Source organism: Falco biarmicus, chromosome 15, assembly GCF_023638135.1.
Source record: "Falco biarmicus isolate bFalBia1 chromosome 15, bFalBia1.pri, whole genome shotgun sequence".
In the NCBI taxonomy this organism is placed as follows: Eukaryota; Metazoa; Chordata; class Aves; order Falconiformes; family Falconidae; genus Falco; species Falco biarmicus.
Genome location: NC_079302.1, coordinates 21,610,376 through 21,635,359, shown reverse-complemented (window position 1 = coordinate 21,635,359; position 24,984 = coordinate 21,610,376). Strand labels below are relative to the sequence as shown.

Here is a 24,984-nt window from a genome sequence, read left to right as displayed (position 1 = left end):
GACCAATGAAGGTGAGGGAAGAGGGCGGGGTGCGGCTGCTGCGGGCCTGTGAGAGGCCCGCCTCTCTGGTGGCGGCGGAAGTGGGGCGGGTGGTTCCGGCGAGGCGGTGTGCGGTCTGGCGGGAGGTTAATGGCGGACGTCGTTCCCGCCGCTGAGCATTGACAGTTCCTTCGCCGCCTACCGCCGCGCCGCCATGTCTGTGGTGCCGCCTAACCGTTCCCAGACCGGCTGGCCCCGCGGGGTGAACCAGTTCGGGAACAAGTACATCCAGCAGACGAAGCCGCTCACGCTGGAGAGGACCATCAACCTGTGAGCGCCGTCTCGGGCCTGCCCGGGCCCCGTCCCGTCCCGCTAGCGAGCCCTGCCCCGCGCCCCCCACAGCCCCGCAGAGGCTTCCCCTCAGCGCCCGCAGCTCCAGGGCTGCCCCTGCCGGCCCGGGGGCTGAGGGGAGGGCGGCGGAGGCGCGCGGCTGCCGGCGGGGCCCTGCCCGCCGCTCCTTGCCGGGGCCTGCGGTGAAAGGCCGCGCTGAGCTGGAGGTGCTGCGGCCTTGTCGGGGGGGCAGGGAGCGTTTGCTGGCGGTGCTTTAGTGTCTAGAAACAACATCGCAGCCGGGGAGTGTTTAGACGTGGTGGACATGATATATGTTTCCCCCCTGTGTGCGCTTCTATGGGGCGGCAGGGAGGGAGGCAGGCGCTTGGCCCAGGTGGGGTTTGAGCTGACCCTGGGTGGTCAGCAGGCTGTGGTTGGACGCACCTGGTGGTTGCCGATGGTCTGGTGCAGGCGTTGTTAATGAAATGCGAAATAAAATCTGGAGAAAACTTTACTTCTGTCATAGATACAAACTATTTGCTAATAAATATTTACTTGCTTTCTGTGAGAAACCATATGCTTTAGCTTCTTCCAGTAAACTGATGGATGTGTTCTTCACTGAGTACATCTGTCAAGTTCCAGAAACAGCAAATGTTAAGTGTAACAAGTGATACTCAATTTTAGCTATTAATCGCAGATTCATGGGGTGGGTTTTTTTGGTTTAGCTGAGTTTATTCACAATTAAGAGTCTTGTGGAAGTTCAAACGTGTATTTCAGAGATTGGAATATTTTTATAATGGTTCTGAAGAAAAGACTCAGCAGGAAGCTGTGTTATTAGCACTGATTTTTTGGGGTTTTTTTTGAAGTATCAGCGAAGAGTTTTGATGTACAGATTAATGTACCCACATTAGTAAAGTATGGGTTAGCGTAGTAGGTTATTAATAAAGCTATTCATGTATCTAAAAGGGGAAATTAAAAACAAATGTAGATGTTCTCAGCTATAAGTGGAAGTTGGGGAGTTTGCTAATAAATGAATATGCAGTTAGGAAACTGGTTGTTTTGCCTTACTTGTGAAAGGGCTCTAACAACTGGCTCTAACAACACTGGCTTGTGACTTTGCCACTGTAAAACAGGAGGAAAAATTCAGGGGTGGGGGAATTTGGGGGGGGAAGAGTGTATGCAACTTAAATTTGACACATATAAGTAATGGGGAAAGAATAAATGACAAGGTGCTTCACAAGGAAAGCATTCTCTGTGAGATCTGCTGTTTATTCTATTAATTCAGTTGCTTTATGCCACAAGTTAATAAAACCGTGATGGTAACCTGTGACTGCTCTGCCTGGAACCCATTTTCCTCTCCCTTTTTCACTTAGCTGGGTGATCCTGTCTTCGTCCAGGCCTCATGCTGTCAGATCTTTGTGTTACTTGGATTTTGCTGTACAGTAACGTTCTCCCATTGCCCTCTGTGCGCTCTAGGACTGAACAATTTCTTGCCTAACCTTTCTCTTCTGACTGTTTTTAGCCCCTCTTACCTGGAGAGATCTCAATTTCCACCATACTATCATGAGAGAATGCACAGGTCCAGCACCTAGCCATACAGAGTGATCTGCTTAAACTCTTGCTCTTACCCCAGGCTCCTGGCCCTGCACTTAGACACTCAGCATTTCTCTTCTTCTGTGATCCAGATGTCTGATTTCCCACTTCAAAACAAAACCACTTCTAACACTTTAGTTTTTGGGCTCTTCAGTACTTCTGCAGGAAAAAATAGCCAAACCAAAAACGCTGTCCTGTGCAGCTTCCTTCCTTCCCAGCAGAGCTTTTCTCTTCTGTCCCTTTCCCAGCTCTTCTCAGAAGCTCAGCTGCCTTTTCTCTGCGGTGTGGAGATCAAAGAGGGTGGCTGCTGAGTAACAGTTGCCGCTGGTTCTTCTGGCTGCCTTTCCTTCTTTGAATCTGCACTAGCGTGTTCATCAGCAGGACTTTCTGCGTCTGTGTGTATCATGGTGCAGATCTTACTGTGATAGGAGCCCCATAAGTCACAAACAAGAACTTCTAGCCCAGTGCCAAGTGTGTTACCCGTTTGGTCAAGCACAGAAGGTTTTCCCTCAGGGTAGATGCTGCGTCATAGTGATTTAAATTTAGATTTCTTATGCGGTAACATTATCTTTTTTCACCCCTCTTATAGGTATCCTCTGACAAATTATACATTTGGTACCAAGGAACCCCTGTATGAGAAGGACAGTTCCGTGGCAGCTCGGTTTCAGCGCATGAGGGAAGAGTTTGACAAGATTGGCATGAGGCGGACAGTGGAAGGGGTTCTGATTGTACACGAGCACAGGCTGCCCCATGTCCTGTTACTGCAGCTGGGTACAACTTTTTTCAAGCTGTAAGTATCTGTTTTTTGAATGTAACTTTCAGTTTAACTTTATTGTCATGGTCTGCTAAACAGACAGGCTAGAGGTTAAAGCGTGGCTGACCTATGGGTGTTTTGAATGTGATTCATTTCCTGCAAAGACAGTCTGGGAAAACTTTTCTTGAATGGTGGGGTTTTCATCTAAAGTGTATTTGCCTGACTGCTCCTGAGTGGGGTGACTTTGTGTGGAACCAACTGGAAATCTTAAACAGCGCATCACTATGGTAATACCCTGTTTAAAACTCATTATCAGTAGTTAGTGTGTTGTACTTACATTGTGAAAGCTGTTACGCTTAAATATGCTTGCACCACAAAAGCGGTGAAGTGGAGCTCAAGGAATAAACCCCAGTAAATGCAGAATGATACGTGTTTACAAACTACTGGGTGAGCTGGGGACAGGAAGAAAGATAGGCACCTAAATTTGGGAAAATTCCTTCAGTTCGTCTCAGTTCTCGCTGCCAGAGTGAAGTTTTAGTGTTTGGATCATATGGGCATAGTGACAGTGGTGGTGCTTGTTTTCTTTTTAAAACCGGATGGGACGGCTTGTGTTCTTGCTCTTACGTTTTTAACATTTATATTGTTTGTTCTCAATTTTGTGTGTGTGCGTGTAAAATCTAATTTTATACCCAAATTCCTCTTTGACATCTTGATTTGGGGGATGTGTGGACAAAATGGGCTAGACTCTAAAATTTTTGCGAAACCATAATGATGAAAATGTGGTTTTAGTTTTTTTCATTAACCTTGCATCAAATGTAGGATAGTTCCCCACATGGGTTTTATTTTCTGCTTCCTGTGTGTTTCAGTGAGTGCTGTTATTGAGATAAAAACAAATACAGTCAGTGCTTACAACTCTTTCTTCAACTTCTGGTGCGTTTATACTGTTGTTAAAACTACCTTTTAAGTGACCCAGTTACTATCATCTATATTGTTACAGTTTTTCCTGATGATGTTAAAGTATTTTATCTAATAGCTATTTTTTATAAGGGACATACAATAGCCTTTTTACTCGTGGTTTTGGTGCCAGCTATCAAATTAACATTCTTCAAATTCAGCAAAGTTAGATTTGGAACTTCTGACGTACGAGCCTTGAGTGAATTTGTAATTCTTGGCCTGGAAGCACATCCAAACTTACCTGTGAAAGTCGGAAAATGCAATAAAACATAACTTTAGCTTTCATTATTGATTATTTCAACAGACCTGGTGGTGAACTCAATCCAGGAGAAGATGAGGTAGAAGGGCTCAAACGCTTAATGACAGAGGTCTGTTTTCTTTTGTTATGTTGTATACTGGAATGTTGGATTATTTTAGAGTTAATAGAAGGAGGCAAAGCATTAGTCTCTTTACTGCTTCTGTTATTTTGATGCTTTTGCGATGTTCTCGGGTAGTGAACAAATCAAGCAGTAAATTTTGGTTCCTCTGCATCACGAGTGTGATGGAGTAGTGTAGTGGCTGACCTCCTACCTGCTGCTCATGTCCTGTGTTCATTTGCAGCTTTGCTTTTTTGGCTGGCTTCAGGCAAATGAGTGTGAAGATGGGCAGTAAAATATGTTGTGAGACAGAACTGATGAGGACTTGCCTTTGAGATAGTCTTCCCAATGCACCAATTAACCTTCCATGCTCTCCGAGTAACCTAAATTAATTCTGTCAGATAGCATAACAATGCATTTCATTCTTTCCACTGGTCTGACAGGACTCAGTTCAGCTGAATACAGCATGGAATTTGAAATGCTCCCTAAAGTGTCCTTGTCCCATCAGGTGAGGCTTTTACTAAAAAAATGTCACTTTATACCAAAATGCTCTAAAATTATATTAAAAGCTGTTCCAGAGCAGTTCTAAATTACATCAGACCCTTATGACAGCAAGTCTTCATGCTTCCAGTATACGTTTTGTAAAAAAAAAATTGACTTGGGTAGTTAAGAGTTTTGACTGTAATGGTGATTTTGGTAGATACTGGGTCGTCAGGATGGTGTTCAGCAAGACTGGGTGATTGATGACTGCATTGGTAACTGGTGGAGACCGAACTTTGAACCTCCACAGGTGAGTACTCATGTTGAGATTCATCTTCTTCAGTCAAGTACTGATTGTACTTCCAAACCCCTTCAACCTGCCAGTTGGGCTTGTTGAGTACCTGCTGCACGAGCAGTTAGTTTTTCTGGTTTTTACCTGTTTCATCTCCTTTCTGTGGCTGAGGAGAAACTGCAAACTTTTTTTTTTTTTCTTGGTAACTCCTGTCTCCCTCCTCTGACCCGTCCTGCTGGATGAGGAACCACTGGATATCACAGCTTCCAGTCCTCTGCTGAGTCAGGCACAGCATTTAAATTCCAGTTGTAGCCACAATGGAAACTTGCACTGCTGCATGTGGAACAGAAACCCTGCGAATAAATTTGTCTCACTACCCTATTTCTAAATGCTTTAATACTGAGAATGCTTGCTCAGTTTGCTGTTAGGTGTTTCCATCTTACTGGGTTATTTTAATTGTTAATGATTATTGGCACATCTTCAGTGTAGAAGAATGGCTGCAGAAGCATGGCCTTAGAATCTCTGAAGATCTGCACAATCCAGGCCTGGTATTAGGATGGGCCTGTAATCAGAATTGTACTGAAGTTGCTGTGCTGAAGTTAACAAGAAAGGTAGCCTTGAGCTATTCTTGAATCCTGAGACCAAGCAATTATGTTGTGCCAACAGGCTGTGGCTGTAACAAGATACAGCTGCTGGGAAAGCAGGTGCAGGGCCAAGAAAGACAGGGACCGGTATGGGAAAATAGGGACTAACAAACTACATGGCTGAAGCACAGCAACACAATTAGCTACATGGATAGAATGCTTATTTTGGTCATGATAATTAGGGGTGTGAGAACTGCACGTGTTTAGAGACTACTAACCAATTATATTTCTGCTTGATGAATATGCATGTGTATCGGTTCTATATAAGTAGTGTTAGAAACTAATAAAGTAGAGCAAGATGCATAACTCATATTGAGCGTCTTCTTGACTCCGGCGAACCCTTCTTCCAACACTTCAGATCCTGTCAATATTTGTGACAGCAACAGTGTTCCTTTCAGAGTACTTTCTTCTAAAAGTGGTTTTCCATACTTGGGGCAGTGAAAGAACAGTATATGACACTTTGAAAGCTTGCACAGTGCTTGATAATTTATAAAGTAGCACTTAAGATTGCACAATATTTTCAAAACTCTGTACAACCAATTTTTATTTTTTTTCTTCCAGTATCCCTATATCCCAGCTCATATTACAAAACCAAAAGAGCACAAAAAGCTTTTCTTGGTCCAGCTTCAAGAAAAGGGTAAGTGTTTGTTTGCAGTGAAGGATTGTATTTATGTCTAAATGCTTGCATTTCACAGAAGGAAACATGGTAGCCAGTTTGTGTTCATATGCTTGCAGTTTTTTATAGTTAATACTAAAAAAGTTAAACGTCGACATCAGTTTTACAGGTAGGTGATCCTTTGAATGTGAGTTCCTAGTAAATTCTCATTCCTGCTCCTGCATCAGTCTCTGTACAGGCGTAGGACCCCCATATTGAAATAGAAAATGGATAAACCTGCTATAGGTAGTGATCTTGCTCTTAGGTGTGTCGGGGGCGGTGATACCTTGGCTGAACTTGTGGAAGTTTTTTCTTATTAATCCACTTGTATTTGGTTTTAGCTTTGTTCGCAGTCCCAAAAAATTACAAGCTGGTTGCTGCACCGTTGTTTGAGCTCTATGACAACGCACCAGGATATGGACCCATTATTTCCAGCCTTCCTCAACTTTTGAGCAGGTACATTACAATTTACTTGTATTATAGTTCTTGGGAGCACATTTGCTGCAGGATGCCAGAGCCAGGCTCGGCACTACAGGAACCAACTCAAAAAGGTTGCAGCTATCTCAGAGAGCTTAGAATCTGCCTCAGATGAGAGGTAGTGGACAATTCAGAGGCACTGATCACAACTTGCTAGCATCAAAGTCCTATCTAGCAGTTGTAGCAAAGGAAGATGTGAAAGATAGTGAGGATGAAGCTGCGCACAGGCTGAGGAACAGCAGTACAGTGTGAGAGTAGAAACCAAGTTGCATGTTTGAAGCACAGTTAGGTGTGCACGTTATCGCAGCTTTGTGCTGACTGCACGTGGTGGGTTTTTTCAGGCTCCATGAAGTAGGGTTTATAACGTGTAGCATCTTCAACACAAGTATCTGTAGGGACAGCTGTATTTTTCCTTCCTTTTCCTGATATACATGCTCTTTGGCCTTCTTACCTGACTGTGGCTTGCACCTCGGGTCTCCAGAGCTCGCTGGTCTCACTGGTTTCTGTTACTTCAGCAAATATTCAGGAATGCTGGCATCCTGCTGCCTGTCGGCCCTTACTTGGGAAAGTAGTTCTGTCATCCACCTATTCTGATGAGAAATCTGTTAGCAGAATGTCAGTGCTGGTATTGCCCATAATAGGCCTGTATCGTGCTGGGTTTTTTCCTCCATCTAGCCCCAGTTTTGGCAGTTGTAGCTACGGGGGCTTCCATTTCCCCCTGCTCTAAAGACAGCAGATACTTTCTCCTGAGTACCAGCAGAAGACGGGCTATCGTGCAGCCAAAGAGCAGTTTGGTACCAGTGCAAGAGAGCCATCCCAAGGCTGGACATCAGGCATTTGAGATGGATGCTTGCTTTCAGCGTGTGGACGCTGTTTGTTGGGAAAAACAGTTGAGAAGAATTCGGTCTTCTGTTGAGTATGTCCGTTTGTTGCCCTTGGACTATATAAGGTTGGCCCTGACAGCAGAAAAGCTGTGGCAGAGTTGCTGATGGGGGAAGGTAACTCTCGCTGGTATTTTCCTATCTGTGAAGTTTTCTTAAGGGGTGAAATGTTAATAAATCTGTTCTTTGGCAACCTTAAGACGCAGTCGTGCAATGTGAGCATAGGATTGGCTGTTAAAATGATGCTTCCTGCTATGCAGTAAAGCTGTCTTACTGAAAAATACACTTTTGTTCTGGCAGGTGGAAGCTTGTCAGGAGCACCAACAAAACATTTGGTTACTTATTCAAGAATGTCACTTAAAAGAATTAAAATTCCTCACTTGGTATAATCCTTTTAATTTTAGGTTCAACTTTATTTACAACTGAATTCCTGTATACCTGGAGAGTCTGATAGAAGAAGCCGTCTCTGTGAGCACAGCTTTAAAACCTAGAGAAAAGGATACGTGTGACACAAGGATTTTTTTTTTTTATGTCATTCTTTTCCTGAAGGCCACTAAACTTTCTATTGTATGAATAGAGAAGTGAGTATCAACTGTTTAGTTAGTAGGATGGCGATGTGGTATCATTGTTTTAATCGCTTTCATTGTAATACTCACCGATTTTTTTTTTTGTACAACATTAAACAAGATGGTTAAGATTCTGTTTGTCTTGGGTTTGTTTTTTTGGGGGGTTTGGTTTGTGGTTTTTTTCTTCAGCTGTCTCCTACTTTTAGGTACATATTTTAAATTAACACTTCCCTTCAGGAATGCAGAAGACCTTGGAAACAAGAGGAGGACCTAAACCATTCAGGGACCATTTGGATGCTCTGATCCACACCTTTGAGCAGAGAATTAGTCTGAGGGAGAAATTAAACAGTATAAGTAGGTGTGATATGTTTTTGAGTCTTAACTTGGAAAAAAGAACTGCTGTTTTGAGGGAGTACAAGTACTTAAAGGCAAGGGTAGCCTTTGCTCAAAGCTTGCCAGAACTGACCTGGAAGCATTACTGTTTGTGCAGGGCTTGGAGGAGTCGTGACGTGTAGCTTCTCTCTCTGTGCCCCTGTAAGAAAATAACAACCCAACAAATTCTGTTGAGCTGGCCTGAGATCCTCTTAAAATAAGGGAAGTGAAATTAATGTTATATCTTTTTCTATAGCTACAGGACAGCATTTGGGTCACGCTGAAATGTTTTGCCAACGCCTTATGCAAGTGGCTCCACGTTATGCTGAGCTGTTGTAGAGCAGTGTGCTGTGCCATCCTGCCAGGGATACCTGTACTTCTGCTTTTGCTACTCAACATTTCAGTCTCTTGCAGCTAGTAAATATTAACCTTTAGTAAATATCAGCCTTTATAGTTTTGGGGGTTTTATATGCTTGGCTAAACATAAATTCCAGTTGGATGTGTCACTTCCTAATACCTTTAGCCTTCCATAATTTTGCTTAGTAACTCTTCTAAAGACTTATTTCCAAATTGTGCCTCTAATCAGAAGATGCGCTGTTGCTTGTGTGCTGTCCTCTTCTATGAGGGCGTAGTTGGGAGAACACATGTTGCCAAGGGAGCTGGGGCTTGCCCAAGCGCTTGGTTCCGTTGCCAGTATCTGCGGCCGGCGGCGCCTGTGGGGTCCCGCTGAACGCCCCCTGCCCCCCGGGCCGGGCAGGCTGCGGGCCCAGCTCCCCCCGCCGGCAGGGCAGCGCCGCCCGGCCGTGACTCAGCGCGCCGGGCCGCGGCGCTAGGAGCCGGGGCGGGGGCTCGGGGCCCGTCCCTCCCCCGGCCTGCAGCGGGGGCGGCCCGGGCCGGCCCCGGGGAGGGGCGGCGGGGCGGGCGCTAGGCCGCAAGGGCCCAGGCGGCGGCCGGGCGGCGGCGAGGGGCTCCGCGATGCCGCTGCTCTTCCTGGAGCGCTTCCCCTGGCCCAGCCTCCGCACCTACACGGCGCTCAGCGCCCTGGCGCTGCTGGGCACCGGCCTCAGCGCCTACCGCGCCCTCAGCCAGGCCCCCGGCGGCGCCCAGGCGGACGGCGGCGCGGCGGGCACCGAGTTGGCCGAGCCCCCGCACCGGGCCGGGCCGCGGGCCCTGGACGTCGCCTACTACCTGCTGTCGGACAGCCTCTGCGTCTGGGTGAGCCCGGGGGCGGCCGAGCCCGGCGGGGCGGCGCGGAGGGCCCAGCGGCCTGTCCCCGAGTCGGGGCCGGGGCCCGCACCGAGCGGCGGCTGGCGGGCGGCCGAGCGGCGGGGCTTGGCTGCTGGCGCTTGGAAACCGCCCTCCCGGGATAAGGGGGGGGTCCCCGGCGGCTGGGTGGGCAGGGGCGGCTGGGCTGCCCGCTCGGGGCCGGGCCGGGCCGGGCCGCTGCCTGCCGGCGGGGCCAGGCTGCCTGAGCGCCCGCCGCCCCGGTGGGCCTGCGGGAGCCAGTGCCTGCGCGGCCCCGCTCGCCACGCGTGAGGGTGGGGGGGTGCTGGGGGGCGCCGCGCTGGGGCTTCGGGGAGAAACCCGCGGCGGAGGCCCCCAGGTGCTCGGGCCCAGGCTCTACCTGCTGCTTGGATTTGGTTTTTTTTTTTTAAATAACACTTAAAGCCTTGTGGGCAGGAGGAAACACTGTCACCGTTCAAGGGAACAAAAAGAAGATTCTCCCTCTCTTTAAACCCAAACCTGGCATCGGTGCCTGAATCGGGCCTCACTCGTTCCGGTGCTGAGCACCAGGGCTGGGCAAGGGGCTGGGTGGGCACCCCGGGGGGTTGCTTGCCAGCCAGGGCCTGGGCACCCACCTTGCAGCGGCATTTTTGGCTGGGGCTGGCGTTGGAATATCCCGGACGCCTCCAGCCTGCTGAAACCTGGTCCCAGGACCTTCCATGAAGAGCCCTGGAAAAATGTACATCCTATAGAAATGACAGGGGGAAGCTGCTTCGCCACCCCTGCTCCCCCTTGTAGTGCGCTGCCTAGGTCAAAAGTTAATTCCAAGTGGCGTTGTCGAATGTGAGCAGCATTTTCCCCAGGTTTGTGCGTTCTGCTCCATTTCCCCCGCAGGGTTTAGGCAGTGCTGTTTGGTATGTGTCCAGGCAGTGGGAATCTTGTTCCTCTTCCTTCTCATCCACCCTATGTTAAACAAAATGAGCATCTTGGTGATCTGTGAGTTTCCTCCTTGTGTTCCTTGGTGCTAAAATTCGCTAATCTATATAAACCAAGTTTATTTCAAAGAAGTAGCTTAGTTTGTTGGCTATATTGGTGTGTCAAACTGACTGTGTTAATATTTCTAGAAGAAAAAAAAAAGTTAGGTGACTTATCAGCTACTGTATGTGTCTTGGAGGAGGCCAGGCTTAAATTTCACCAACAGCCCCCCCCCCTCCCCGGGGATCTAATACTGTTCTGTGAACAATGGTGGGTTTTGTTAGACTCATTCATTCCCCTTCTCTCTCTCCACCCCCGCCAAACTGGGCAAAAGCACTTGTCGCTGACTGCTTGCTTTCTTTCCAGGTACTAGTGAACACTGCCTGCTGTATTCTGGTGTTGGTTGCTGGGGTAATCCAGCGTGTGGTGTTCGGTCCTCTTCGCGTCAGCGAGAGGCAGGTAAGACAGCAGTGCATTGCCTTGGATGTTGTTGTGGTTCATAACTCTCCTGGTGTATGACTGGTGTGGTTTGTTTTCGATATGGGATTGCTGAAAGTACACAAGAAAAGAAAATTTTAGAACAGCGTAAACTTAACTCTTACCGTTTGGTTAGCCAGTATATCCACAGCCGCAAGCTCCTGGTTTATTTCTGAGGGGGACTCTTCCTTTTCACTGTCGCTGTTGTATTTTATAAGCCCGCAGTCAGCTTGAACATCCTGCTTCCTTAACTTTGTTAAATTTCTTACTAGTGCACCTCGTTTCAGAACACTCGTAACATGCCTTCTTCTCTGTTCAGTTGGCGCTCGGCAGCATTTCTCCATTGCGTTTCGTAGTTAGGTATCGGCACTGGCAGTCTGAGTTCCCTCCTGTACCTCGCTTTGTGCCTTGACTGCTGGAGAAGAGCTTTCCATCCCCACACGCTGAGTGGGTGGTTATCTGCCCTCGGGTTTAAGAGGGGGCAGCAGGCATATGGCCAGAGGAAGGAGGTGAGCAGGGCTGAAAACTCAGCCGGTTAGTCCCACTCTTGGGCTAGCTGGGAATGTTTTTAAAAATTCAGCAAGGGAATCATTAGAGCCCAGGCTTTTTCAAAACAGGATCCTGCAGAAGATAAAAGCAGCAGCAGTACTTTGAATAGTATCTGTATATTTTTTTAAAAAAGAAAGGCAAATGCCTAAGTTCTTCTGTGTAAATGCAGGAGCAGTGGTTTAAAGTGTGTTCACATATTTAAAAAAAAAAAAGCCCATAAATGCAGTTCTTTAGGAGAAATCAGGCCATGATGATTTTTGACATGCAGAACTGAGGCACATAAAGCTTCATTAATAACCATGGATCTCTCAAAGCCTATTGTATTTGTGATTCACACCTCGTAGAGCCTCCGAGTTGAAGTGCATTAAAACCAAGGCGCTGTCAAACTGCGTTGGGCCAGATTTTCAGACCGTGTTGACTGTCAGGATGTGGGATTTTAACCAGTGATAATTTCCAGGATGTTCTCTAACCGCTTAGAAACTGAAGTAAAAAGGAGTAACGGCATGGATCCATTTGTGTTTGGACAGTGGGAGTTATGCTTCAGATCTCATGTAAAGGAAAGCTGGTCGTTATATTGGTGAGCCAAAATCGGCAGCATCATGAAGGAATTCTGGGCCTGTTTTAACTACACTCCTGATGTTTTCATTGTGTTCTTTAACAAAATATTTTATTTCGTAAATTTTTTTATCCCCAGCGAACTGGCTTGCTATCTGCTGCTTGAGACTGTCATATTCTTTCTTTCATACTGCGTGTGCGTGGGAATAATTTCTTTTTCATTGCTCATCCATCTCATTCTCCGCTGTAGGCATTGTGCTTTTTAAGAACAGACTTTGTCATCTTTTCTTTATCATCTGTACTTTTTGACAGGTTTTTGGAAGCAAGGTGCTAGGCTATTTGGGCATCTCTCGTAACTAACCATGGCAGTTCTTCCAGCAGAGGACTTGACGTTTGTGGCCCAGTAGTTGTGTTGCTTGGGCGTGGAGAATCGACCTGAGATGGAACTTGGTTTGTGCTAAGCACTGTTCTGGAAATGTGGCAGGAAGCTGTGTTGTGCGCTGTGTCACACAGTTATGCTGTGGTGGTACAAAAGACTAGATAAAGACCAACAACCGCTAATATTTCTAACATGTTTTTAATTCAGTGAGAGTCACGAATACTATTCAAGGTGTGTACGTAGCAGGCTTTTGCTAACATATTGTTGCATTTCTACTTCCATGTCTTTTTCTTCTCCTTTCTCGTTTTCCCTCCTCTTTCCCCTGCACGTGGATTGTCAGTGCTTTCACTACAGTAACCAAATCTCTTCCTTTACAGCATCTCAAGGATAAATTCTGGAATTTAATTTTCTACAAGTTCATCTTCATTTTTGGTGTGCTGAATGTCCAGACAGTGGAAGAAGTGGTGATGTGGTGCCTCTGGTTCTCTGGACTTGTATTTCTTCATCTTATGGTTCAGCTCTGCAAGGATCGCTTTGAATATGTAAGTTTTGATTAAAGGCTGTCTTTTAGAACATGCAAATTCTGGTTCTGGTTCAGGCACTGGCTCATGATAGGTTACAAAGGCATCATTTAGACTCTTTCCCCGCCCTGTGGTGCTGAACACGTGCACCTCCCAGTAGCTTTGAATACTTGCTTTAAAGTGCAATGTCAGTCTTACTCCTTCAGTTTTCCCAGGAGACAAATGAAGTTACTGATTTTCTTTGATAAATTGCTCCTTATATGTGCCCTGTAATTACTATTACGTAACTCTGTGAGATGTCTTCATAGCTCTCCTTAGAGAAGAAACCTTGACAGCAGAACATCCCTTAGATTGGTGCCCTTTAGGACTGGTCCATGAAGCCTGTTTCTGTGGCTTCTGTGCTCAGGTTTCAAGCTCGTTTACATCTACTAAATGTTGACTGCCAAAGTCTTTACAGTACACTGTGCAACTTTCTGCATAAGCTATGTCCCAGTTCCTGTTAATGCCAAGAATAAATGCAGTAGAGATGCAGAAATTGAAGGCTAAGCAAGAGAGAAGGAACTGGAGTTTGAATGGTAAGTCTTGCCCTTTAAACATCTATGATAGGCATGCATTTTCCTCAGCTCCTTGGTCCTGGAGTAAAAGTTTGAACTAAATTGAATCCATGAATTTGCTTTTGGTAGCTCTGTGCTTAGCAATTATTTTTCTTTTTAATTAATATCCAGTAAAGCCTGTTAATTCACAGGTAGCTAAGCACTAACTTGAAACTAGATTGGTTGGGGTTAGGAAAACTGAGACAGAAGTGAACAAGGCAGTCGTGGTATTTTTAGTGTTCAGAAAGCTGTGGAAGAACAAAGCTCATGTGGGAAGCAATCCTTATTATATTCCTTTTGCATTCAGAGCATGTATCGTTAATTCTTTACTTGCATAAATGGTACTTGTGTGAGCCGCCTTGCAGACTCAGGGCATGTGGAACTGAACCAGATATAAACAAGGAAGAGAGAACCAATTATAAAACAAAACATGGGAGTCAACTTTATCAGTCGGACCGGAGTGAAGCTTTGGGCAACTCCTCCTTTCCTGGTCCCATTCTTCCCCTTCCTGCCCTGAAATAATGGGATGGACTGCCTAAATACTTTGCCTCTTGGGTCATCTTTGATTTAGGCAGCCTAGGTGTAGCCTATCGTTAAGGTACTTTAGAGAATGAATAAGCACTGAATGCTATTGAATGAGACCACTACTTTCAGTAGACTCTGTTCAGCAGTCTCTCTCTGCAGTTTAAATTTGTGGGGGAGATGTCTCTCTCTTCCAGAAGAAAACGACATTGGAAGAACTAGAGGCTGTAAGATAAAGCTGGACAGATTCAGATCAGCTGTAAGGTGAAAAATTGGAGGAGCAATTACTCTGGTTTCTCAAATACTGTATGTTAAGGTTAGGTGTCTTTCTAAAACGTGTTCATCCTCAGCAGATGCTGTGGGTTTGATGCAGAAACTACTGTGAGAAAGTGGCCGTGGTTCCCTTGCACAGGTGATCTAAAACGTTAGATCAAATAATCGTAATGATCACTTCTGGCTTTAAAAGCCTAGTGAATGTAAATGACAACAAGATGAACAAGGCTTTGGGGATGGTGTGTGGTTTTAGCTTTATTCTGCATCATTTATTTCCGCATTGCGTGGTTAAGGTTGTGAAATCGGTTTTATTCTAGAAAGCAACAGATTTTCCTGAACGAGGACTTGTTTGGTGAGGTGACTCTGGAAGGCAGGGTGCATGAAGTACTCCTTTAAACCTGTTACGTTTTTGTGTATTTGTGTTGCAGCTTTCCTTTTCTCCTACCACGCCCAAGAACAGCCACATCAGAGTCCTGACCCTGCTCATAGCCATACTCCTGTCCTGCGGCGGATTAATAGTCATCTGTGGTGTTATCGGATACAGCCATGGCATGCACACGCTGGCTTTCATGGCAGCAGAGGTGAGACTTTCTTCATACTTATCGTGGTCTCTGCTTTTCACCCCTCGCTTGGGGGTATTTTGCCGCGTGGTGGGTTTTCGACAAGGAAGAAACTCCGAAGACGCAAACAAGCCCTCCCTTGCTGTAGGGTAGTTGCCAGATCTGCATGCTTTCTCTCTTTAGAGTTTAAGCCTGCTAAAAATCTTTGGTCTGAAGAAGAGAATGAGGGGATAAATCTGTAAGATAACACTGAAATCCAACGGCAGCCTCTGAAAGAGTAATGGTTGTGCTTCCTGAGCATTGCAAGAAGGGTTAGTTGAAGTTGCTGCTAGGGAGAGGGAGGCAGTGTGTGTGAAAGTGTAACGTGCACCTCAGCCTGCTGCTTCGAGGGTGTATTTTCCATTTCATTTCTCCCCAAAAGGAGTGAGACTAACATCCTTTCCTTAAGGCATACTCATGAGATTTGCTTATGTTTTTGTAAAGGGTTGTGTCTCAGCTGAGAGGAGCAGTGTGTGTTCGTTTAGTCCTGAGCTCTTTGTGGTGTGGAGTAAACAGCAATATATTTGTGGAATGAACATCGGTTTGGTTTTGATGTTGCAGTGGGTTGTTGCCTGAGGAAGCGGTAAGCTTAAACAAAGGGAAGGTAACCAGCATAATTGCAAGTAAGTTATGTTAGCACATCCTTAGTTCAGATAACAAGTCGCATGTTGTATTTTTCTTCTCCTGTCTTGAATTTATACTTGGAATTAGTGAGGAGGGAAGAAAACAGTCAGCTGGTGGTAGGAGAATATGACACTGGTCACACCACCGTTCATTTATTTAATATGTCAGTTTACTTTCCTTAAATAGAATATGCAAGGATTTGTAATTCCACAGCGCAAGGGTATTGACGATTTGTCAGTGTCTCTAATAGGTGGGGTCTCGGTGATGCATCTCTTTATCTTGGCTTGGCAGAAGAGTGTATCAGCCTGATACCAGCATGGGGTAGGTTTATCAGGGAGTGTTAGGGTGCCAAAGCGTTGCCTCGTTAGTGCTGTGCTGTATGTGTTTTGGGTTGCAGGATGGTGCTCAGCGGTTTGTTTCAGTGGGAGCTACTCTCTCTGCTTATTGAAAAAGGGGTGGCTTGCTCAGCGTCAGTGTGTGGTCCTCAGCCAAGCGGTGGATCCACGCAGCTTGCTGTGCTGCTGGTGGACAGCAGAGGAGATTTGTGGGGAAGGGTCTCCTACCCTTGCTTGCACCAGCTGGCCCTTGAGGATATTCCTGAGCTGAGGGTTGCACAAGCCTGTTGGGTTTGATAGCCTCAGATGGACTCTGGAAAGTTGTCTGATCATTTATTGAACTCACTTACACTTTGGCCTCCACCATATCCAAAGGCAACAAGTTCCACGTTTAACTCTGCTTTGTGTACACAAAAGAGCTCTTTCAATTGTTCTGAATCTTCTGTCTGATAATGTCCCTGGCTATCATCTAATACATTTACGGTGGAAAACTACAAAGAGTCGTACCCTTGTTTACTCTTCTTCATACCGTTTGTGGTTTTATAGATCTTTTTCCTGTTCCCCTTCTGATTCTCCTTCCAGGCGAAAGAATTCTAGTCTGCTTAATCTTTCCTCGTATGAGATTTTATAATATCTTGCCCTTTCATCAATGTTTTAAGTATGTCCTGTATGGACTGGGCAACCGTGAGGAGTTTCCTTGATTTTAATACCCAGCAGTCATGTAAGTGGAGGAAAACTTTTAGGTTTCTTTCTGTACAGGTACTGGCAGTGACACCTCGTGGCAGTCGTCAGGCTCTCAGCAAAAAACATTAGATCTTGTAGACTGAAATGTTTTTGTGGTGGTGGCTTGTGTGATGCTGTTTGAGAGGGACCCTGCCAAGTGTATTCCGTTAGTGTCTATTTAATTATATTAAGTTACATTAAGCTATTCATCTCTCTCCTGACTCTGCAAGCATTGATTTAGTTTGATGCCTCAGGGTTTTCAGTAAAGCAATGTAGATGTTTTTCTCGGGTTTTGGTTAGGCTTCCCCTTGTTTGGTGGTGGTTGTCAGCATTTTCTTTCCTGCAAAGGATGGATGTGAAATGTGCAAATGCCCAGAGAAGGCTGAAGAAGGGCATTCTGTATTTTTGAGTAAACAGTAAGCTTTTTTTGCCTGAATATATGTTATTCGAGAATTATAGTGCAGCAAGTAATGTCCAGTCCATCAATCTTTGCACCTTTTTTATTGTAAAAAAAATTTACCTATTCCTAGAGCAGCCATCCTCTGATCCTCTTTTGTGCATCTCAGTTAAGGCTAAATATTAATAGTGACATTCAAATCTTATAATTGTACCTTACAGATACTAGTATATTTTCCTGTGCAGCTTCTCACGCTGCATCTGTTATCTTAGGGTTTGAGTGCTTTCCAGTTGTGTGCTGATCTGCGTGGCTAGTACCTGCCAGCATCACAGGGTCGGGGGGGGTAAGCGGTTTGTTTCGAGCAGAGCGAGAGCCTTTGAGGTGTCGGGGCTGAAAATGGCCTGCTGTACATTTAGAACCTCAGATTGTGGAGCTGTGTAACTTGTGATGGGGTGGTGTACTTTCTGCAAAGTATTTCTCGTGTCAGAGCGCTGAAATGCATTTCTGGAAGCTGTGGAGGAACCTGAGAAAATCTGCACTAGCTCATCCTTTTAATTTTGATGCTCTTGCTGCCTCAGCACTAACAAGGGTAGATCGTGTCTTGGCAACATTGACTTCTCAAAAGTTGCAAAGGCTACACTCTTCAGGTTTCTGCCTGGCAGCTGCCTTGGAGACTTTATGCCATGTGTGCTGGGTTTGGCACAGATTGGTGCTCAGCAGCGTATCCATCCAGCAGCTCAGGTGATTGTTCTGTTTCACCACTTGCATGGTTAGAATTTGGACCCGTTTTCCTCTGCGGTCTGCCCAAAGTTCCTCTGTAGCCAAAAAGCTGGTGTGAACAAGGTGTCATCTCTCTGGTACCACGTGTGAGCTAACAGGAGACGGAAGAGGGTCTCATGTGCCTCGCGGGAGCAGCTGGTGTGCTCATTTAACTTTTTTATGAAAGATGTTTGTGATGAGAACAGCACACCGTGCTAGGGGACTTGCTGTTACCTTCTTGACTGGTTTTTTGTGTTACTTGAGTGATGTGTACAACTTACCCTGAAGCCCTTACTTGGATAAAAGATTGCGCTGGTGTTCAAGGAGTCACAGGAACCACTTGGTTTGAATACCACTAGTAAACAGTAGAGATGTTGGATTTTGATAAGGGTTAAATAAGCATAGAAGCATTTTAAGACTGCTTTTTACAGATTGGAAAAAATGATTCAAACCAACTGTTCTATCACTGTACTGGGGAGTTAGTGGGTTTTATAGTTCTTCTGTGCTGTTTTTAGTGTGAATGCTGAAGGCATGCCATCAGACCAGTTTTACAGCAATGGTTTCAGTTGCTTAGTGTAAACCCCCTGCATCTTGGTGTCAGTTGGCCCCTGCTAACTACTGGGTGGTGTGAGCTGTCTCCCAAGAGGTTTGTCCTGTCCTGTTTTCTTTTACTGGGAGGGTGCAACGAAGGGCTGGGGCACCGTGCGTCTGGCAGGTTAGAGAGAGGTGCCGGGGCCTCGTTTCTCAGATGACAAGAGCCTATAGAAATGTGGTTAGGTGTTCTGGAAATGGTTCTTTCTGGTGACTCGTCTTCACACTTCTGGTCTACTTAATATTTTCTGATATACTCTGTTTTTTTCTCTGTACTTAGCCTAGAGAGGTAAGTATGATTAAAGAGGGAAGTTACTTTGCAGCATTCATATCTCAGCAAAGGGGGAAATTATTTGAAAGTGCTTCCATGGTTCTTCTTCAAATTCCTGCTAATAATCGGTTCTTTCTTGAGCAGTGGGATGAGGAGAGGTGCTTGGTGGAGTTGTGGTCTTGACACTCAGCGAGTGATAAGAATAAAAGATAATATGTCCGATGTAGCAGGGGAAAAAGTGAGGCTTAGCAGTGGTACTAGTGGGTGCTCCAAGAGCATTGCGTTTTTGAGAACAATTTCCTCCTTATTTATTTATAAGCTTCATGTTTGTCACAGGTATATTGAGCACATAGTCGTCTAGTGACCATGGGTTCAGAGGAACTTGTTAAGCTGCAGTGTTGTGTGTTAGCCCTGTAGCTTCTGCCTCTGGACCGCCCTCCTTGCCAGAATGTTATCAACATACCTCTTTTTTTTTTTTTTTTTTTTTCTTTCCCCTCCCTGCCTCTTCTGTAGTCTCTGCTTGTGACAGTCAGAACAGCTCATGTGATTACGCGGTGAGTAGCCTCTGTTTTATAGGATGGTGTTTCAAGAAGGTATTGTGTATAGCATGTTGATTTAAAAGGTGTCTGTAATTACCTTGTTGAATTGTAAATGCATGGACAAAGGTGGTTAATGTTAGCCTGTACTGTTTTTAAGCATGAATTTGCAATGCCTGGATAGCTTCAGTGGGTGCTAGTAGCTGGAGGCATGGATTAAAATGGATTTGGGCTGCTGTATGAGGGTTGCTACTTAATGTCATCCTGCTGGGTTTCTTTTAAGATCTTAATGTCAAGAACTTTTGCTTTGAGAAAGTAGCATACGTGTGTATCTGTAATGCCCGTGTGTATGCACATGTAGGACACGACGTGTAGCCCAGAACCTCTTTGCCCAGGTCACCACTGGCATTTCAGGTCTGTCACCAAACTGTAATGCCTCACTTGAGGAACAACTCATATGCTGAAAAATGTGGGTCTGTAGTTACTGTAATCCAAAGATTGGCTTTCAGTATATGCAGGAGTTTTTAGCAAATGCTATATCTTCTCTGTCAGCTGGTGGTATGTGTAATGCCAGTTTGGGCTAAGCATTGATTGATTTTTGCCTTTTTAAAATGTTGCTGTTTGAAACCAGTAGCATTAAAAAACCAGTCCCCCAGGAAAGCACAGAATATGGTCACTGGGCTTAGGAAGGGCAAAGAACCCATATCCAGAAGTTGTTTGAAAAATGGATAGAATAGTTTGAATGCTAGAGATACTATTTAACAAAAAAGATAGAATAATGTTAATTTCCATGCTCTTGCAGATACATAATTCATCTCTGGGATCTCAACCATGAAGGAACATGGGAGGGCAAAGGCACTTACGTCTACTACACAGATTTTGTCATGGAGCTAACCTTGCTTTCACTGGACTTGATGCATCATACTCATATGCTGGTATGAAATCCTGGACATAACGTTGAGCAGTTAGGCTGGCCTTAAAGGGTACTGGGTATAATATAATATTTTATGGGTTATTTTTTTTTGCTTTGCTTATTTTAGGAACCAAATATTACAGAGAAGTTATTTAAATAAAGAGGAAAATGTAGTGTGAGGAGTTCTGGCATTCTTTCCTCCTGTGTAATTGGAGTCCTCACAAATAACTTTGTTATGGAGTATTAACTACTGTGTAATTACCTGTTTAATAGGTGTTTAATTAGCTTTGTTAATGAGTAATACCAGCCTGAATACTTTTCTTTGGCAGCAGGGGACATTAAGCTGAACAAAACTGAATACAGAATCCTTTATAAATGCTGTGCTGCTGAAGTTGTATCTGAAGATGTAATGAGTAGTAATACCTGTGAACATGTCTGGTTAGTCTGAATGGTCTCAACACAAGAAAAATTCTTCAGTGCTCGTTTCTCGATTTCCTTTTCTCTTAAGACCTGATGCAGTTTCTTGTGGTGGTGGCCACTCGTTTCCCCTGGTGTTTGCTTCTAATAACTTCTGTTTTTTCCCCAAGCTGTTTGGCAGTATCTGGTTGTCAATGGCGAGCCTGGTGATTTTTATGCAGCTGCGCTACCTGTTTCACGAGGTTCAGCGAAGAATTCGGCGGCATAAGAACTACCTGCGTGTGGTTGGAAACATGGAAGCTAGGTGAGCCTCTCATTTGCTCTGGGATCTTGATATGGATCCTGGAGAGAGGATCCTGACGAAGAAGTTGGGGTTCTTTTACATTCCTTAGATACACAGTGGTGTGGTGTAAGCCGGAGAGATGCAGTCTTGCAAATTTCGCTCTTAAGTCTTTACATTTACGGTGTACTTTTACCATTTTATTTGTTACTGGGGACACGTGCAGTGGGGTTGGACTAGGTGACCTTTAAGGGTCTCTTCCAACCCAAACTATTCTATGAGTCTATGTAGGATTGACTTTTACAATAGCAGTATTTCTGGTAACGTGTTACTGGCCACAAGAGAACTCCCCTGGTCCAGTATTTCTTCTCCTCTATTCTCCTGTATCCTAGCGTGGTGGGGTGACATGAATTCTGCAGACCCCTGCCTGTGTTGGTTGTCAGATACTGTCTTTGGCTATGATAGAAAAATGATCTTAATTTCATTGGCCCATACTATTCAGTTACCGCCTGAAATTAAATCAAAATATTAATTAAAACCAGCTGAGCTTTAAGTATGTATTTATTAAATCTGAAGCCAGCTCTAAACAGACTCTGTACTTGTAGGGGAGCTGCGAGCACACTGGGATTACTTCAGTCCATCCCCATGTAGTGAGGCAACAGAGAGAAATGGAAGGGCCTGCTAAAACCTAGCGTTGTGCCAGATGCTACTGTATCTCTCATCCAATGTTTTCATAACTCAGCTATGTCCTTAATAATTTTAAGAGTTACGGAGAATTTTACTCTTTCTGTATGTCACTGTACCATTTTCATTGTGGACTTCAGTGGGTTTGACTGGCTGTGATGCCTGCTGCTGTAGTCCAGATAGAGAGGACTGACTTCTCTGGAAATTGCCGAGGTTTTCATTGTGACAAGTCATTTAATGGCTCTGATACCAGGTTAAGAGCTGCATAGTAAAGTTTATCCCCAATACATTATTTCTTTTCAGTAAGGTGCTGCTGCTGAACCCCTTTAAGCTGCTCACAAAGCTGTTTGAGTTGCATGTGACTCAGACTTCTTGCCTGAGTGACTTGATGTGTTTTTGTCATTCTGATTGTTCTGGAAGAACCACATTCTAGCTTCTCCCTGAAGCTGCCGATGGCAGCGAGCTCCCTGTTTTCCTGTAGTTGTTCTTCAAGCGTATCGCACACCAGCAGCACCACGAAATGGTGCTGTGCTGCTCTTCTCTGTATTGTCCATGTTTGGGTACTATGTAGTAGCTCTTGCATGGCACTGTAGTTTAAAAAAAAGAAAAAAAAATGCAAAACAAAACCAAAAAGCAACCTGAAGACAAATGGGGATTGGCAAAATCTGAGGCCAGAATTAGTCAGACCATGAACGCTTAGGGTTTCAAGCAGACATCTTAATGGGTACAGCTATAAAAACTCATTTAGAAAAATGACGTAAGCCGAATGTATGCAGATTATAACTTGAGGTTCTCGATGTAATGGTCATACTTCTTGGAAGATACTAAGTCAAGGCTTTGTGTAGTTAGGGCGTAAGTGGAGATGTGCAAAAAAAAAAAAAAGTGCCCGTAAGAAGGCACGGGAGGGGTGTGTGTGTGTCTTTCTTTGCAGTGTGGGTCTGACTTATGGAAAAAAATAACAAGCCTGCTGGCACACCTTTCCCAAGGAGAGGTTGAGGTGGAGGATAAGTTTTCCTCTGTGCTGGGATTCCCTGGCTGGGAGGCCATGCCAAGCTGACGAAGTCATTACTTCTGTCTCTTCCTTTTTCCTCTTTGTAGGTTTGCAGTTGCAACACCAGAGGAGCTAGCAGTCAACAATGACGACTGTGCCATTTGTTGGGACTCCATGCAATCCGCACGTAAACTGCCTTGCGGCCATCTCTTCCACAGGTGCGTTTCTGGGGTGGGGGAAGGTGTGCCTGACTGTAGAAGGGGAGGGATTGAAAGTTACAGCAGGGTAACAATTACAGAGCTATCAGCCAAGCTGTGGATGCTTTCCCACCGAGTGGTCTTGGTCTGCTTCTAATAACAGAGTACAAGTTGTGTTCACTTGACTCATTTTCATGTTTGAGTTGCTTCACTTGGTGCATTTTGTTTCCCCCCAAACTAAGAGCATGCGTCTTGCCAGCTGATGGGTTAGTGTTGCCTTATGGTGTCTCAGCTGCAAGTCTGTACCCTGCCTTGCTGTGTAACTGCTTGGTAATGCGTGCTCTTTCCCCCTTTACTTCATCCTATGCATCACCTCTTCCGTGAGAGTATGTTGCTTTTCAGATGAGGGAGAAAAATTGCAGTTGGATTCTTAAGTACCTTTCAGATATCAGCTTGAAAGAGAAGAAAATGGGGAATATTTTTATACAGTGCATCCTTGCACGGTGATGGGCCCCCCAGGAGGGTTGTGGAGGCCAGGTCTGACTGTCTGATTTCATGGGAGGATGAGTCTGTCAGGGCTGTAACAGAGGTTAATCACATTAGCTGAGGAGGTCCCTCAAGCAGCTGGTGGTTGGAACTGGGAGGCTCTTGGCCAAAGGATCTGTCTGTATACTGGTTTTTACACTCACTCAATAGTGAGTAGTAGCAGATGCTTGTGTAGACAATGTGCTGAGCTAGATGTGATTTTGTTTTTTTCTTAGGTCTTTTGTAGTAGTGCTTACATTTTCATGCTTGTGCTTAAAAATGAAAGGAGATGCGGGGATAGAGTCAGGAGTTTCTGAAGTGCCATGTGGTTAACATGCATGGCCAGTTAAATTGTCCCTGCGGTGTCGTATGAGCAAGTTCTGTGCTGCAAATAGCTTTTTATTTTTCTGGTAACTGTCAAACCAGAGGTTATAATCTGTGTGCTAATTTGTTGTCATTTATGACAAACTTTGCCATAAATATTTATCTGTGTTCCAAGAAGTCTCTAATGAGATAATGTGCCTCTGTAGCAGAAACTCCTCTTCCAATGCTGCTGAATCATATGAATATTTAATCACCTACTGAGCACTTGAGAAGCCCAGGGTCTTCTCTTTGGAAAGTTATCTTCTCTGTATCTAAAAGGATCCTTTTGTGTGTGTGTGTGTGTGTTTGTTTTTTTTTTAAGCTAAGTTACACTTAACTTCCTTAGTGCATTTAGGGAAGGAACGTGTTACAGTGGATGACTTACACTTGCATATAAAAGCAGTTGTAAATAATCGCTCTATTTACAACCCAAGAATGGTTTCTCTCCTCATAAAAGCCTGGTGATTTTGCCAACAGGCTGAACATTTTGTCCATTCTCAGTTACATGGGATTTTTTTCATAGCCATTTATTTTGAGTAGAAGAGAAGGTGGCGGGGAAGATTCACATTGCTGAGATCAACTTTGTGCCTAAATATTAAGGGAGTGTGATGGGAGCAGGTGTCTAAATCTTTTAGGCTCTGTTGGAACCTTCTCCTTTTACCTTTTAAGAAGCAGTTGGCTCTGACATGTTGCCAGCCTTGGCCTCTTGTTAGTCATCCTTCTGCTGAGGTGTTCTAGGTGCCCGAGTCCCTCTGCCTGTGCGGAACGAAATGGGTATAAGCTTGGCTGGCTTGCTGCAAGCCTTAGGGCTTGGTGCTGATGCAGGCTGGTGGGGTCATGTCCATTCCAGCATCTCGGTGCTTGAGCCATGGAGCAGCAGCAGCGTGGTGGTAGCTTGTGTCCCTCTGGGTGTCTCACAGGTGACCTGTTGCCTACAGCTCTCACAGAGGTTTGAGTTGGCTCTGTGCAGGGTGGTTTTGCTGCAGTCATGGAGATGAAGCTGGACAGCATCGGCAGTGCTGACATGCTGCCTGTGCTGATGGAAGCTGGTAGATTTTTACTATAGTGTTTCGGTTGTTTCTGGGAAACCCGTCGCTATAAATTCTGAACACTGTGTATCCCCCCGTTTAAATATGATGGAAGACACTTCGGCAATATGTCTGTACGTTACAGCTTCAGGAATTGTGTGGAGTGCTTGTATCCTTGGTGTTGCTGTAGTCCCACAGCTGGGGACTTGCTCTGTCAGCCCAAACCTGTGATCTGTGCCTTTACTCTGCAAATACACAATTTGGGAAACAGGCTTATTTAACCTTTTTGCATGTCTCTACCTTTCTAAAGTGTTTTGAGTGCTTCTGCTGGAGAGAAGCCCACCCTGCAA

General features: G+C 45.1%; 2 protein-coding genes across 2 annotated transcripts in view; both read left to right on the top strand.

The window, feature by feature from the left end:
• The first annotated feature begins 85 nt into the window (after positions 1–85).
• NUDT21 (nudix hydrolase 21) lies at positions 86–8,095 on the top strand. The gene is made up of 7 exons (XM_056360364.1): positions 86–309; positions 2,492–2,692; positions 3,915–3,978; positions 4,667–4,756; positions 5,944–6,019; positions 6,379–6,493; positions 7,800–8,095. The coding sequence occupies exons 1-7, from the start codon at positions 194–196 to the stop codon at positions 7,819–7,821; spliced, it is 684 nt and encodes a 227-aa protein (XP_056216339.1). The 5' UTR covers positions 86–193; the 3' UTR covers positions 7,822–8,095.
• Positions 8,096–9,240: 1,145 nt separating this feature from the next.
• The window catches only part of AMFR (autocrine motility factor receptor), a 30,359-nt gene continuing 14,615 nt past the window's right edge, over positions 9,241–24,984 (top strand). Inside the window, exons 1-8 of the mRNA XM_056360763.1 lie at positions 9,241–9,548; positions 10,899–10,991; positions 12,870–13,034; positions 14,830–14,982; positions 19,214–19,254; positions 20,039–20,171; positions 20,737–20,870; positions 22,629–22,739. Of these exons, the coding sequence (XP_056216738.1) occupies positions 9,309–9,548; positions 10,899–10,991; positions 12,870–13,034; positions 14,830–14,982; positions 19,214–19,254; positions 20,039–20,171; positions 20,737–20,870; positions 22,629–22,739 (1,070 nt within the window). The 5' untranslated portion in view covers positions 9,241–9,308. The remainder of the gene's footprint in view (positions 9,549–10,898; positions 10,992–12,869; positions 13,035–14,829; positions 14,983–19,213; positions 19,255–20,038; positions 20,172–20,736; positions 20,871–22,628; positions 22,740–24,984) is intronic.

Coding starts and splice junctions, on each gene's coding strand:
- NUDT21 (XM_056360364.1), top strand. CDS start 194: ATGTCTGTGGTGCCGCCTAACCGTTCCCAGACCGGCTGGCCCCGCGGG. Junction 2,693..3,914: donor GGTACAACTTTTTTCAAGCT/GTAAGTATCTGT, acceptor TTATTTCAACAG/ACCTGGTGGTGAACTCAATC. Junction 6,494..7,799: donor CTTCCTCAACTTTTGAGCAG/GTACATTACAAT, acceptor TTTTAATTTTAG/GTTCAACTTTATTTACAACT.